Below are 13,599 nucleotides of genomic sequence, written 5' to 3'. Positions count from 1 at the left end.
CCTTGGTTAAGGTCCTTAAATGACTAATTGGAGTATGAAATAATTATGTAAGGTGGATTAGGTAGTTGGTAAAGTACTCGCGAAAGAGTCTCCTTAAAATTCGTAACGGTTAATTTATTAAAATTAGTGGAGCCGAAGGTACGCGAGCGGTTAACGCAAATCATTAAGCGTATAAGCGACTGTTAGGGTATGAGTGAGTTTTGACTAGTTTCTTAAACGACCGTGGTCTAATTTCGGATTATGTTGTTGTTCATAGGTTACCGGTCCCACTCTAAGCATAAGTCTACCCCGGAACACTCAGGCAAGTTTTCTACCCGTATAATTGTTGTTGTGATGTATATGTGTATATGCATTATCTTGTGATAAGTGCATGATTGTTATTAGCAAATCTTGCGATATATTGGAGCATGTTGATATGATATATATGCATGCCTGTTTCGTAATCTTGATATTCTATTATCAATTCCAAATGCTTATAAACTGCATAATACCTATGCTAGAGATAAGCAGTAGTTGCGTATACCCTTAGTATAGGGGACCCGAAGGTGAACATTTTTCTAAACCGGGAGTCGATGTTCCAGAGTATAATATATATATATATATATATAGTTTCTATAACTACTAATCGAATAAGGTATATTCGATAGTTTTGAATAATAATCAAACTTATTTTCAATTATTCAAATAAAGATCGAACTTTCGTATAAGTATATCTTTGATTATTTATTATTCATTTCAAGTATGAGTTTTCAAACTTCTACTTCAATTATTTTTATAAAGATTATCCTGTATTGGAATATTATTTAAATAATAATATTCAGATATTTTCTAACATATCGGAAATGATTTATTTTATTAAATCATCATTACTCTAAACATTCTTTAAAATGTTTTCGAGTCTTCAAAATGATTTTAAAAGCTAGAGCGGATCCCAAAACTCATTTTAAGATTTAAGATCTTCCTTCCAAAGGGGATTTAAATGCTCGCTCAAAACCCGAAGGATCCGGCTCTGTGGTGTATTTTATATTCGCAACGAGGTTGCTGTTTTGAGAAAATATTTTGATTACTTGCCCAACGTTCGGGAAGTAGTCCATCTATTTGAGTCGGCATAAGCAACATGGGCTCAGTGGGCGTCCATGAAAGTGTAAGTGGCTCAGTGGGAGTCCATCAATGCGTAAATGGCTGAGTGGCAGTCCAGTATAGGTCCTAATACGGCTAGGGTGATAACCAGTGAGGAATTCATCCATCTACTAGTAGAAAAGGTTACTTACTGGTATCTTTGCCTGATCAGCAAGATATCAGGTTTATGCCAAAATTCTCTTCTTTCCAAATTCATTGGATATAACAACTCTGTTTATACTTGTCATGACAGAGGTTTTCAGGGAATGTATGAGATATATATATATAGGTCTATATATATCGGGACTTAATGAAGTATCTCGTAACTTCATTTCTTTTGAATGATATTTTAAAAATTGAATTTATTCAAGTCTTATCTCGTAGTCTCATCTATGTGATTAACTTTTGAAACTGATTATACCTTGAATGGTGGTAGTTCAAGTAGTATTCAGAAAAGATATAAGTATATTGGAGTATCTTGTAACTTCATCTTTTTAAATTATATCTAGTAAATGATTATCTTATGTATGACAAATATTTTCAGAAAAACGTTGAGACAAGGTTAGATATATGAGATCACCTTGCAACGATATCTTTATACAGTTATAGACTGGAACTCTGTGTATATTATGCATGGAAGAGGATTTCCAAAATTTTGAAAAGTATATATATGTATATACTGAATATTTTGCGACTTGGTCGCGTTAAGATATCAAACTTGGTTCATATCTGCTTGACCAAGACTTTCATGAGTATTATGATGAGAATGCTCATATATTGTTAATCATTGTACATATTATTTTGGTGGGCTTGTTGTTACTCACCCTTGCTTTCTTTTTTCATCACACAACAACAGATAGACAAAATGAACATGACTAAGCTCCCAATTCGCAAGCGGATAGGAAACGTCCCACATTTTCTTGTAGGCATGGATGACGCTGTAGCTGAGGTAGGAACTACCAGTAGGCTAGGTTTTCAACTGTTGATGTATATTTATGAACTGTAATAATGGCAAGGAAAATGTAAATTTATTCAGAAACCCTTTTTAAGGTGTAATGGTTTATAATTTTGGAATAAAATGACTTGTGTTATTTGGTATTCATCTCTGAGACTATAACTTGTAGTGTGTGTTTATTGTGGGGTCACAGTACGTAGTAGTTGGTTGTTTTTTTAGATTAAGTGTTATTAAGGGAAATGGAACTCGTGACAACCCGGATCCCCGACCCCGGATTTGGGGGTGTTACAATCTTGATTCATTGTTGTGTTGTGTCGTGTCAATTTAAGAAAACAAGTGTGTGCTATAATGCCCGACATAATAATGTACAGTATGAAATGATTGTATGATAAACTCAAGTATGATACCATATATGATAAATATGTTTTATTAAAAAATAGTTTTCTTTGGTGATACACACCCTTTTTTGAAAACAATTCTTTAGTGGATTTATTATCTAGCGAATACCTTGATGGTAAACCCAGCACCTAGGCTTGGGTTACGGTATTGCATCACAATTCCAATTGCAAGAATTTAGGACATTCACTGGAGCCACCGCAAACGATGATCAGTCGTACTACGGAAATAGTAACCTTTATAACTAGTAGAAGGACGACACCTTCGTACCCCGGTTATCACCCTTGCCGCATTCGGGCTACGTGTCCCATTTTGGGTATACACATACTTCACAAGTTCCTGAGTACACAGAGTACCTTCGCCTGCGGTACCTTTGGTAGTCTCCCTAGTACACATAGTACTAGAGTGTACCCCTCCAAGTCCTCAAAAGAATCATATCATATCTCGAGAACTCGAGCCACATCGAAGTTCCCTAAGCATTTTGCTTGTTGATAAAAACAACTTATCTTATCCGTGTATTTATATATATATATATATATGTACTTCCGAGAATTTACGAAGGAAGTACTAAGGATGTGAGTTGACCGTTGTTAATAGATAATTAAATAAGGGGGAGTTTCTTTTGAAACTATATTCAAAATATTTAAAATAAGTCGAGATAATATTCTTCGACGATCTGAAATTATTCGAATGATTTTCTGAAATTTCAGAAAGTATTTTTAATCAGGTTTTATAATATTTAAATTATATTAAATCATTTAATAAATAACTAATATTTAAATAATAATTATTAAATAATTAAACCTCGAATAATTATATTTTAAAAGAATATTTAAAATAATATTCCTCAACTAATTTATGTTTAAGTAATTAAAGTAATCTTTAATAATTAATCGAGTTCGAAATAAATAATCGTTGGAGAATAGTTCTTTTATATTAAATTAATAAATGAAATAATATCCATTACTCGAGTAATTAAATATAGTTTAGGGAATACGATCTTTGTAGATCATTTTAATAAAAGTTCGAGGTATTTAATGTTTCGCAAGTGGACATCGAGTCCCTTGGAATAAAATAAGTGCGGACTTTAATCGTCCAAACATCTCCGGAATGATTCCCGGGTTTTCATTTTAAAACTTTGACCGTCTCTCGGTCTTATAATCATACATCACGCTCATGACGGTGTTAAAATATTCTACGACATATATATCGTAACACTATCGCTATATATGCGAAAACTCAAATACTTAGTATCATGGCAAGTATGGCATTTATGCAAAAGATAGTAAAACAATCCTTTCACAACACAACAGTATATGGAGTTGGGTTCGTAAACTTTCCTAGGTATTTCGAGGTGGAGGATGCTCTAGGGTCGGCTCGGAAATTTATAACCATAAACATAAACCGTTTCGTTAAATCCCGTTCTAATTTACGGCGACTCGTACTCATATGCTACTTATTATTCATTATCTCAACTTATTTTACCCTTATTATTCCTTTAAGTACTTATTCATGTCACGATCGCTTCCTTTTTGAAGTACCTTATGTCCGTTTACATTTTCATCGTCGGCTTCGCTTATGATTTCTAACGGTATTCTAATCGCGCGGTCTTGGTTCCGATATTTTTATAAAACTGACAAATCATTATTTTCGTTTGAAATTTTTATAGTAGTTAAGGAACTGTATATACTACTCTCTTTAAAATTTCATGATTTGTGAATATTTTTAAGTCGATCATTTCTATTTCCAAAGTTCGTAATTCGTAGCAGTTTTTGTCGCATAATTCAATTTTACTAAAACGGTCATAACTTTTGATTTGTAAATAGGAATCAAGCGATTCAAGCACCTAAATGATTCTTATAACATTTTATATTATAATCAAGTGTTACTTTTTAAGAAACTACAGTTTATACATTCGGGAAATTCTGCAAAACTTAATGTTGAGTTTTGTTCGTTTCAGAGAGATTACGATTATGATCCGAGTTTCGTTTACGTCTTAAATATCTATACTACCACCAACAATAATCAAATCAACATCCCAATAATATCTCCTCTCAATAACATCATGTTCTTGAGACAACAATCATCAATCTTAGAACTAATTAACTAAACATCAAGATTACAATAAATCAACCACTAAAACTAAGTTTATAACTAGGTTTCAAAAGATTATTGAACTTAAACCTTAAATCAAGATGGGTCAAAGATTTATACCTTTCTTGAAAGCTTGAGATGTTTTCTTGATGATGGTGAAGTCTTGGGAGTGCTTGGTAGGGTTTTTGAAACCTAGATCAACCATTAAAATCAAGAACCAAAAAAAGTTACTATTCATACTATTCATTATCATATTTTTTGAATTTATTTCACCCATCAAACCTTGATAAAATGAGTTTAAAAATTTATCCTACCTTAGTTTATGATGTATGAAGCTTTAGAATTAATGGAGGATTTTTTCCATACCTGGAACTTAGGGTTTTGATTTTGATTTCTTGCTCTTTCTTGCTTGGGCCGAATAGAAGAAGGTGAGGGAGAGAGAGTTTGCTTTGATGCTTCTTGTTGATTCTCTTTAAAGATTTTGTTTGTGTGTATATATCATCCTAAATATGCATATCTAATACATATCTTTGCTAGCTTGCACAAATTCAAAGCTAGGTTACTAGCTAAGTACTCCATTATACTATTCATGGTTACTATTTACTAGCCTAGGTGATCATCCCTACCTAGCTTAGGTTACTATTTGGTAACCTAGCCATGATTACTTCCTTGAATCGGTTAATTAGTTTAGTTCGATACGTTTATTTATTCGTTTACGTGTTTGTTCGGTCGCTTAATCATTTTTGTAATAATTTCTCGTAAACGGTTCACGGTGTATATCCTTTTATGTACATTCTTTATGTTTTGAAGTATCCTTCTTAAATATAAATCCGTAGAGTTTTAAATTATTAATTATATTGTGATTCCCGTAATCCTTGATGGTTCGTGAATACGGTCATTTTTCAAAGTTCATTTTCTTCAAAAACTAATAGCGTTTACATACGCTCATTTGGTACGCATAATTATGTTATCAACTCCGAAACTCAATTTCTCATGCACAACATAGTGTGGGCTAAAAAAACATTCTCGTCTGTCAGGGTTACTATTCATTAAGTATTTTACAAAGTCTCAAAAATTCGAGTTATTACAAGTAAGTTCTTCGTTTTCATCTTAAATACGTTTGCTAGAAATTGTTTGGAAAATTTAAGTGGCCAAAGTGCAAGAAATTGTTTTCATTTTCTTGCCAAGTGTCATGGTATACAGGCTCATTATGGAAATGGAAGAGAATTGGGAGATTGAAATGATCTACTTATGGACAGATTGCTAATGAAGCATAATAACTATTAGAGGTTATTGAATTAATTATGCAGGGTATCAACAAATTGCATATCTAAAAATCGAGTAAGGTAACAAATATGTTTTATCCTACTTGATAGACCTCTGCTCTTAGTTATAACAAATGTTAGCAGAGGCATTGAGTGACAGTACTTGCAGAGATATTCATATGCATGTTAAGTGTTAGTGGATAACAATGTTCAGAAGTTAGTAACTAGAATATTAGTCAAGGTCCTACATGTCCTTACGATGGAGTTCAAGTTTCATATTTTAACATGTTGATATGCCCAAATCTGGACATGGGGCTCTAAATAGCCCCCTTAAGTTTTTTGAAAATTGGGCCAAGCCGCCCGGGGTTCCGACCCCCCTCACCAAGTATAGAATGATGAGATAAAGCATAATGAAGACATTTAAGATGGAAGAAAATTCAACAACAGACATGAACTCAAGGCAAGCATTATAGGAGCTCATGTCCACTTTGCTAAATGAATTATCAACTATACTCTTTAAGAGGTTCGGGCTTTTCATTCTCCAAGGGATTCAAGTTTACCTCTCCAAGGGATCTGGGCTCTCCTCTATAACATAGATTTAGGTTCTCCTTTCTAGCTGAGATTCAGGCTCTCACCTCTCTAAAGGATTTGGGCTCACCTCTCTATAGAATGAAAGGGACGGCCCAAACTGGAGGAGACTTGACTTCAGATCCTAGTTTTCTTTTCTATGTCGGTAGAGGAAATAGACCAAATCAGACCGATATTTAGGCTGATTCCTCTCTCCAAGGGATTTTGGCTCACATCTCTAAGGGATTGGGGATTTCCTCCCCAGAAGAGATTCAGACTCTCCTTTCTAGCAAACATTCGGCTTCTCCAGCAAAAATTCAGGCTCACCTCTATCTCACGGATTCATGCTCTCATCTCTCTTGAATTCAGGCTCTCCTTTTTAAGATATTTGGACTCTTCTCGCCAACAGGGGCTCGACCTCACTTTCCTAAAAGGAGCTCGACCTCACTTCGTTAGATGATCTCGAGGCCTTACTTCCTAGCAAGAGCTCCGGCTCTCGGCGGGATTTAGGAGGTGAAGGGAACCCACCAGGACTATTGAGAAGACTTGAAGTGAGGTGAGACGATAGCCGGCTCGCATTATGTATACAAATACATAAAGAAGATGCGAAAAAGTGAACGAAGCGAGGCCATGGCGGCTCACTTCATGATTCCCCGTGGGAGGTGAGAATGACCCCACCAGGAAGATTAATGTGAGCCGATAGACCATGTCGGCTTGTATAACCCTTTTTTGTTTATGATATGGACAATGACCCATAGATTACAGATTTTAACGTGAATCTTGGGGTTGACACATGATTTTCCTATGATCGTAGGAAAAAGTGCAGAGATACCGTGAAATTATAAAAAAATGTCTAAAGCTAGTCGAGATTTACGGGAACCATAACCCTAACCCTAATCCTAATCCAAATTGTGTGACTTTGTCCCGAAAAACTACGTGAGACTTGATCCCTATAAACAGGGTATGTAGGCACCTTCTTTGCTTTATCAGGGTATCCTCTTATTCTCAGTATGATAATGTGAATTGACACTCGAGAAAGAGTAATAAAAAAGAACCCATATGGGCCAACTGTTGACGTGGCAAGGTGGGCTCACTGTTGATGTTGATGTGACAAGGTGGGGCCCCTTTACTGACGTGGCAATGTGGGGGCCAACAATGACATGTCAATGCTGACCTGGCAAACTCACATGTCACTTGCGACAAAGGACAAACTATGATGTGGCTTCACGCCTTATGAAACGTTAACTGTTGTTGCCATTATAGGTCTTTACTGTTACAAAATCAACATAATGTAATACTTTTTAGTGTTGCACAAAGTGTTCCATTAGTTGTCTACGACCATTGCCCACATTGGAAACCCTTCCTGGTTGCCTATTACGTTATACAACACTATTTTGACCTTACACAACTATATGCACTTATGGTATAGTGTATTGTCTATTTTTTGATAAGTTATCATACAAGTCAGACACCACGATAAACAACCTTGCTCAGTGGCTACACCCCCCCTATATATTCCTTCTGGAAATAAACCTCCAAAAAAGTGTTATACCAAATTCTCCGTACAACACACATATTTATTTTTACAATATAATGTGAGCTTTGTTTGTTTTATTTTGTGACGATGTACCGGGCGTTCAAGTTCCACTTGGGGAGTTGGAAGTTGGGAATGTCAAGCTGCTGCTGCTTGCTATGAAATCTGTTTTAGTTCTAAACTTTTGAGATGTAATCCAAAATCATTCAAATAGTATATATGTTGGCACTTGAAGAATGACAATCGATTTAGAACTTTACATATATATTAAAATTTGTGATTATTTTTGTCTTGACAATATGATTAATACTTTTTGTTATTTTGGTGGGGAAAATGGATTGCTGCACAACAATATTACAATTTTAATCTTAAAATGTTGGCAAGCATCGTAAATATAATAAAAAAAAGTCGGAAACTATTGTATTTTTTCGAGTTTTAATGAGCTGAACTTACAAAGTTCGGCCAGAGCTATTTTTTTTAATGAACAAATTTCTGATAGTTCGAATTCGAGCTCTCTTAACAAAACCGAACCCTTAACATACCAAACTCGACTTTGTTCACGAACGACTTGGTTGGTGAACGGCCCCAACTTTTTCGCTTAGTTTTGAAAGAGTTTAATTTCATCAACCACGCGCGTCTACCAGCCAGATTCCACTGAACTCATTCATTCAGCAACACTTGGGTATATACTTTTATGAACTTGTCTAACCCAATACCATTAAAGCCCTGTTTGCTAGAGCACCTAACCCGCCATAATTTAATAACTCCATCCATACTTCCGGTGCAAACAACGCAACCATATTCATCACTATCCTCCAAACCCCGACCAGGAAAAGCCACCAGGCTCCTGATAGGACCCCTATGACCCTTCAGAACTGCAACATGGTTGTGCTCCCCATCTTGTTGCCTAACCCAAATTCGAATCGTAGAATCTGCTGACCCGCTTACCACAAATTTACCAAAACTAGTCAAGCACAAAACTGCATGTGTATGACCCTGAAGCATCCCACCATATTGCAACTGTCCTGAAAACCAACCCTTTAGCCAATAGTGGATGCACCCATCCGTGCATCCCCCGTACAAAATCCCGGCATCAGTATTCAGGGTCAGGGTCTTTACGGGTGACGATTTTGATTGTAATGTCACAATGAGAGCGTGGGGACATGAGGCGTCACTACCAAAATTGCGGTGCCAGACTTTCACGCTGGCATCATCTGATGCGGTGTATACGACACCAGTGTCATCTACGACTATGGCATTTACGGGAGCTGAATGAGCTTTGATGGTCTCAATGCATTTAAGATCCGAGACTCTCCATACTTTGACAGTTTTATCAAGCGAAGCAGTGTAAATTATGTCATCTGAAAGACTGATATCGATTGATGATATTGGAGCCAGGTGTTTCATCTGTTAATATACATTTAAACAGTAGAGTTAATAGTTGGTCACCATACATATTATTTATAGCATGACATAAGCATAAAGATCATTTACACAATTATACTAGTGTAAAATTTCACGGTGACACTGTGTACAGTAGTATTGAAAGCCGAGTTTTTTAGGTAGTATGCCCTCGTCTTTTTCTTCTTGAAATTTAATTGAACATGCAATCAGTTACTCCTAGATTCAAATTAATAGAAGTAGAAGACTAGGAAGAGATTGTACAGATATCATTCAATTTATAACAATTAATCAAAAACTTATTCAATAGAGTAGTCCATGTAGTAATTAATTACCATTTTATCTTTTCTGAACATGTAGCTCTGAACATAACTTGCTGTTTTTGGAATAGTTGCTAATCTAACGTGTTTCGTGACTTCTCCGCAACTTTTACGACTCCAAACCCGAACCTTGCAATCGGAATAGGCTGCAAAAACCCTGTCATTGGAAACTTGAATAGCTACAACCATCTTTTCTTTGCTTTTTAACTGACCAACTTCAGTAAACTCCGGAAGCTTCCAGATTCGGATCACATTGCTCTCCGACCCTGTGTATGCCATAGCACCATTCAACACCGCAATGCACAAGATCTGACCCTGTGTAAGGACGGAAGACATGCATTTGTAAGTGACTGCAGCGAGCGAGTTTTCGTGTTTTGGGGGTGGAACAAGGGGAGTCCAGTGTTGCTCATCATCGAACAATCTCCGTGGAGAACAATGTGAGGAATAACAGGGTGGTGCGAATGATATGCTCTCGGATGAATTTGAGTGGTTTTTAAGAGAAATGCTTCTTACTAAATTCATAATATGATGATTTTCTGGAATTGCTAAAGTTGGAACTTTCATAATTGCAGGCTCCTCGGTGATTTCCATGTAAATAAATTAAGAAGTTAGCTATTAAGTAAGGATGGCTAATAATTAGGAATTTAGGAAAGAAGGTTGTATGTAGATGTATGTTGCATGAGCTTCAATTATGTAACAAATTTCCCAATACTGTACTTGTAAAAATTTATAAATTTGATTGTGGTTGATGATAAATGAATACTATTTGCCTTCATTGATAATTATTGCACTTGTTTATAAAACAGTTGATTAATTCAGCTAGCTACAATAAATATGTACCCATAAATCATAAAAATAATATAGAATCGGATGGAGGGGTAGATGCAGAAATTAGTGCTAAGTTGATGCACAGCTAAAAAAGAAGCTCGTGTGTGAACAATCTGTTAAATAAGCTAGCCAATAATGATTGCTGATACTGATTGGGCATGTCGTAGACGAAACTTCCCTATACTTACTGCAATCTAACAACCTTGTTTGTGATATAGCTGATTGCTGTTATGTGAAAATTAATAAGGTCAGTTTAATGTGTAACTTAGTTGATGGCAAATTAAAGGCTTGCAGTTGAATGATTTTTCGGACTCCATTGCGAGTATGAGAACGTTTTAAACGATTAGCATGATTGGATATAGAAAGCACGTTACATACTTGTAGGCACAGTATAAATAATATATGCAACTTCAACATCTCTCTGCTAACATACTTCAAAAAAACCTATTCTTCAGTATCTGATATGGGTACACACTAGCTGGTTAACAGGTGCCTTGCACAAGCTGATTCTAATACTTTCTCTGTCTATGACATCCGACTATTTACAAAGATTGTATAATTAAAATCATTTTTTTGAAATTTTCTTTTTAGGCAAATGTAAAGAAAACTGTGTTTGACTCTTTCATGAGATTCTCACAGGACGGCAGTCGGCGTGCATGCAAAATTATAGCTGGAAATCACCCTGCCCCGGCCCTTGATATGTCTGGCTGCTGTGTATAGATAATTCACTCAAAATTCATTACCGAATATACAAACATTACAGATTCATCTTCTTTATCTATCACTCGTAAATTAACATCTCCATATATACTCAAGACTTTCCGTAGCTCGATTTGAAGGGTAGATATGGCAAGTTTACTTTTCTTCATTGCGCTTGTAGCCCTCTCTTCCTCATTGGCCATGGCTGCTGACCTAGTACTCTTCAAGATTTCTGTGTTGCTGAATCAAATAGCCAAGTTACGCATCAGAATACTAAATTAGTAATATTTACGTCTGGCCAGCTCTTTATATGTGTATGACGTCCTTGACTAAATTCTCATTTTACAAATGCAAACTGCAGTGCTTTTAAATGGTTTTGCTTGTAAGAATCCAAGCATGGTTCAAGCCGGTGACTGTTAAAATTCAAACCCTTCCAGAAGTTTATTTTTATCTACGTAACAGTGTGTAATAAATTACAACTAGTATGAATAGTATATAATAAAGCAGCTATACACTCGGAAATAAAGCTCCTGAAAATATGGTATGCAATAGTGGCAGTTTTCATGCATGCACTAATAATGAAGTAGAGAAAATTCCAGGTCTTCTGTGACATTAAATAGAAGCAGCTATGTGTGTATTTGAACCAGCTAGTAGAACCTTATCATCTCCTCAATATATGGTGGCTGGATGTGAAAAACTAGATGCTTATAAAGAAAAAGATTGCAAAACTAGATGCTTATAAAGAAAAAGATTGCAACAGCTGTTGGGTGTAAGGGTCAAGCTTTGAATCCCACTAATAAGGTAGGCTGCATAGAAAATAGATAGTAAGCTTATGTAAGCAGTGATGTATGTGGTTATTTGAGCCTATAAATAAGGCCACCCAGCTGCATGTAATGTTGTACACCAAGAGTGAAATTTACAGAGAAAGAAAAGAGCAGAAGCTCTTGTGAGAGAAAAAAAAACTGCAGTGTGTGTAAACACTTATATGTATAAGTTGTATTTTTATTATTAAGAAATAAAAGTAATCTCCTATTATTGTGCTGGTGTATTTATATTATTGAAATTTTCGATATAAAGCACATCTACGTTTCCAACAACTGGTATCCGAGCCAAGGTCACGTTTCTGAAAAATGGCGAGCATGATACAACCGCAAATTCCAAAGTTGACGGCGACAAATTACGGGAACTGGAGCATACAAATGAAGGTGTTACTCGGTTCCTACGACAATTGGGATATTGTTGAAAACGGGTATGACGAGCCCACAGATACAGCCGCCGAAACAGCCCTTTCAAATGCGGAGAAGATGATTTTGAAAGAGACCCGGAAAAAAGATAAAAAAGCGTTATATACAATTATTCAAGGAGTTGACGAATCAACCTTTGAAAAAATTTCAAATGCAAAAACGGCGAAGGACGCGTGGGAGATTCTGCAGAAATCATTCCAGGGTGTCGAGAAAGTCAAAAAGGTTCGGCTCCAAGTGCTACGTGGGGAGTTCGAAAATTTGAAGATGAAGAGTTCCGAAAATATTGGTGAATTTGTTACGCGTTTGAAAACGGTGACAAATGAGATGAAAAGAAACGGGGAAAATCTCGATGATGTTCTGGTCATGGAAAAGTTGCTCCGTTCATTAACAAGAAAATTTGATTATGTTATTACTTCTATCAAAGAGTCAAAAGACTTGTCCACAATTTCCATTGATGAGTTGGTTGGTTCACTTCAAGCCCACGAGCAGCGAATGAACCAGTATGATGATGTAAGCCATTTAGAAAAGGCGTTGCAAAGTAAGGTGTCCATTGGTGACAGTTCTGGCAGTAGCAGAGGTGGTTTTAGAGGTGGCTACCGTGGTGGACGAGGACGAGGACGAGGAAGGAAGTCCTTCAATAGATGCCAGAATTCTGAAGGGTATCAGCCATCTGGTCGTGGTCAAAATTTCAGAGGCCGAGGACGAGGCGGATATCAACAACGAGGTGATAAGTCTCAATATCAGTGTTATAACTGTAATAAATATGGCCATTTCAGTTACGAGTGTAGATCACCAAAGGTGGAAGAAAGAAGTCATTTTGCAGCAGCAAAAGAAGACAAAGATGTTGGCACTGCTATGTTCCTCACTTACAAAGCAGACGAGGAAAGTAAGAAGAATGTTTGGTATCTTGACTTAGGGGCCAATAATCACATGACTGGTCACAAGGAATTATTCACGGAGATAGACGACACCATCAGCGGAGAAGTTACTTTTGGTGACTCGTCAAAGATTCCGGTGAAAGAAAAAGGTACCGTCACAATCATGTCAAAGAAAGGTGAAAAGAAATATATATAAATGATGTTTATTATATTCTTGTATTGAAAAATAATATTATCAGTCTTGGCCAGCTTGTGGAGAAAGGATATAATATACAAATGCAGGACAATTCCCTCATTAT

General features: G+C 36.1%; 2 protein-coding genes across 2 annotated transcripts; one reads left to right on the top strand and one right to left on the bottom strand.

Moving 5' to 3' along the window:
* Positions 1–8,343: 8,343 nt before the first annotated feature.
* Positions 8,344–10,242, bottom strand: LOC141673861 (protein JINGUBANG-like). The gene is made up of 2 exons (XM_074480590.1): positions 9,667–10,242; positions 8,344–9,337 (listed from the first exon to the last, which is right to left on the bottom strand). Exons 1-2 carry the CDS (start codon positions 10,240–10,242, stop codon positions 8,591–8,593), a joined length of 1,323 nt encoding a protein of 440 aa, XP_074336691.1. The 3' UTR covers positions 8,344–8,590.
* Positions 10,243–12,308: 2,066 nt separating this feature from the next.
* Positions 12,309–13,496, top strand: LOC141673860 (uncharacterized). Its single transcript, XM_074480589.1, has one exon. It carries the CDS (start codon positions 12,309–12,311, stop codon positions 13,494–13,496), a length of 1,188 nt encoding a protein of 395 aa, XP_074336690.1.
* Positions 13,497–13,599: the final 103 nt, after the last annotated feature.

This window comes from Apium graveolens, chromosome 7 (assembly GCF_009905375.1).
Source record: "Apium graveolens cultivar Ventura chromosome 7, ASM990537v1, whole genome shotgun sequence".
Classification (NCBI taxonomy): domain Eukaryota; kingdom Viridiplantae; phylum Streptophyta; class Magnoliopsida; order Apiales; family Apiaceae; genus Apium; species Apium graveolens.
Note: the sequence above shows the minus strand (reverse complement) of the source record. Positions and strands in the feature narration are given on the sequence as shown.

Excerpts from the sequence above, each read along its gene's own strand:
- LOC141673860 (XM_074480589.1), top strand. The coding sequence starts at position 12,309 with ATGGCGAGCATGATACAACCGCAAATTCCAAAGTTGACGGCGACAAAT.
- LOC141673861 (XM_074480590.1), bottom strand. The coding sequence starts at position 10,242 with ATGGAAATCACCGAGGAGCCTGCAATTATGAAAGTTCCAACTTTAGCA. Across the intron at positions 9,338-9,666 it reads TGTTCAGAAAAGATAAAATG|ATGAAACACCTGGCTCCAAT; the intron begins GTAATTAATTAC and ends GTATATTAACAG.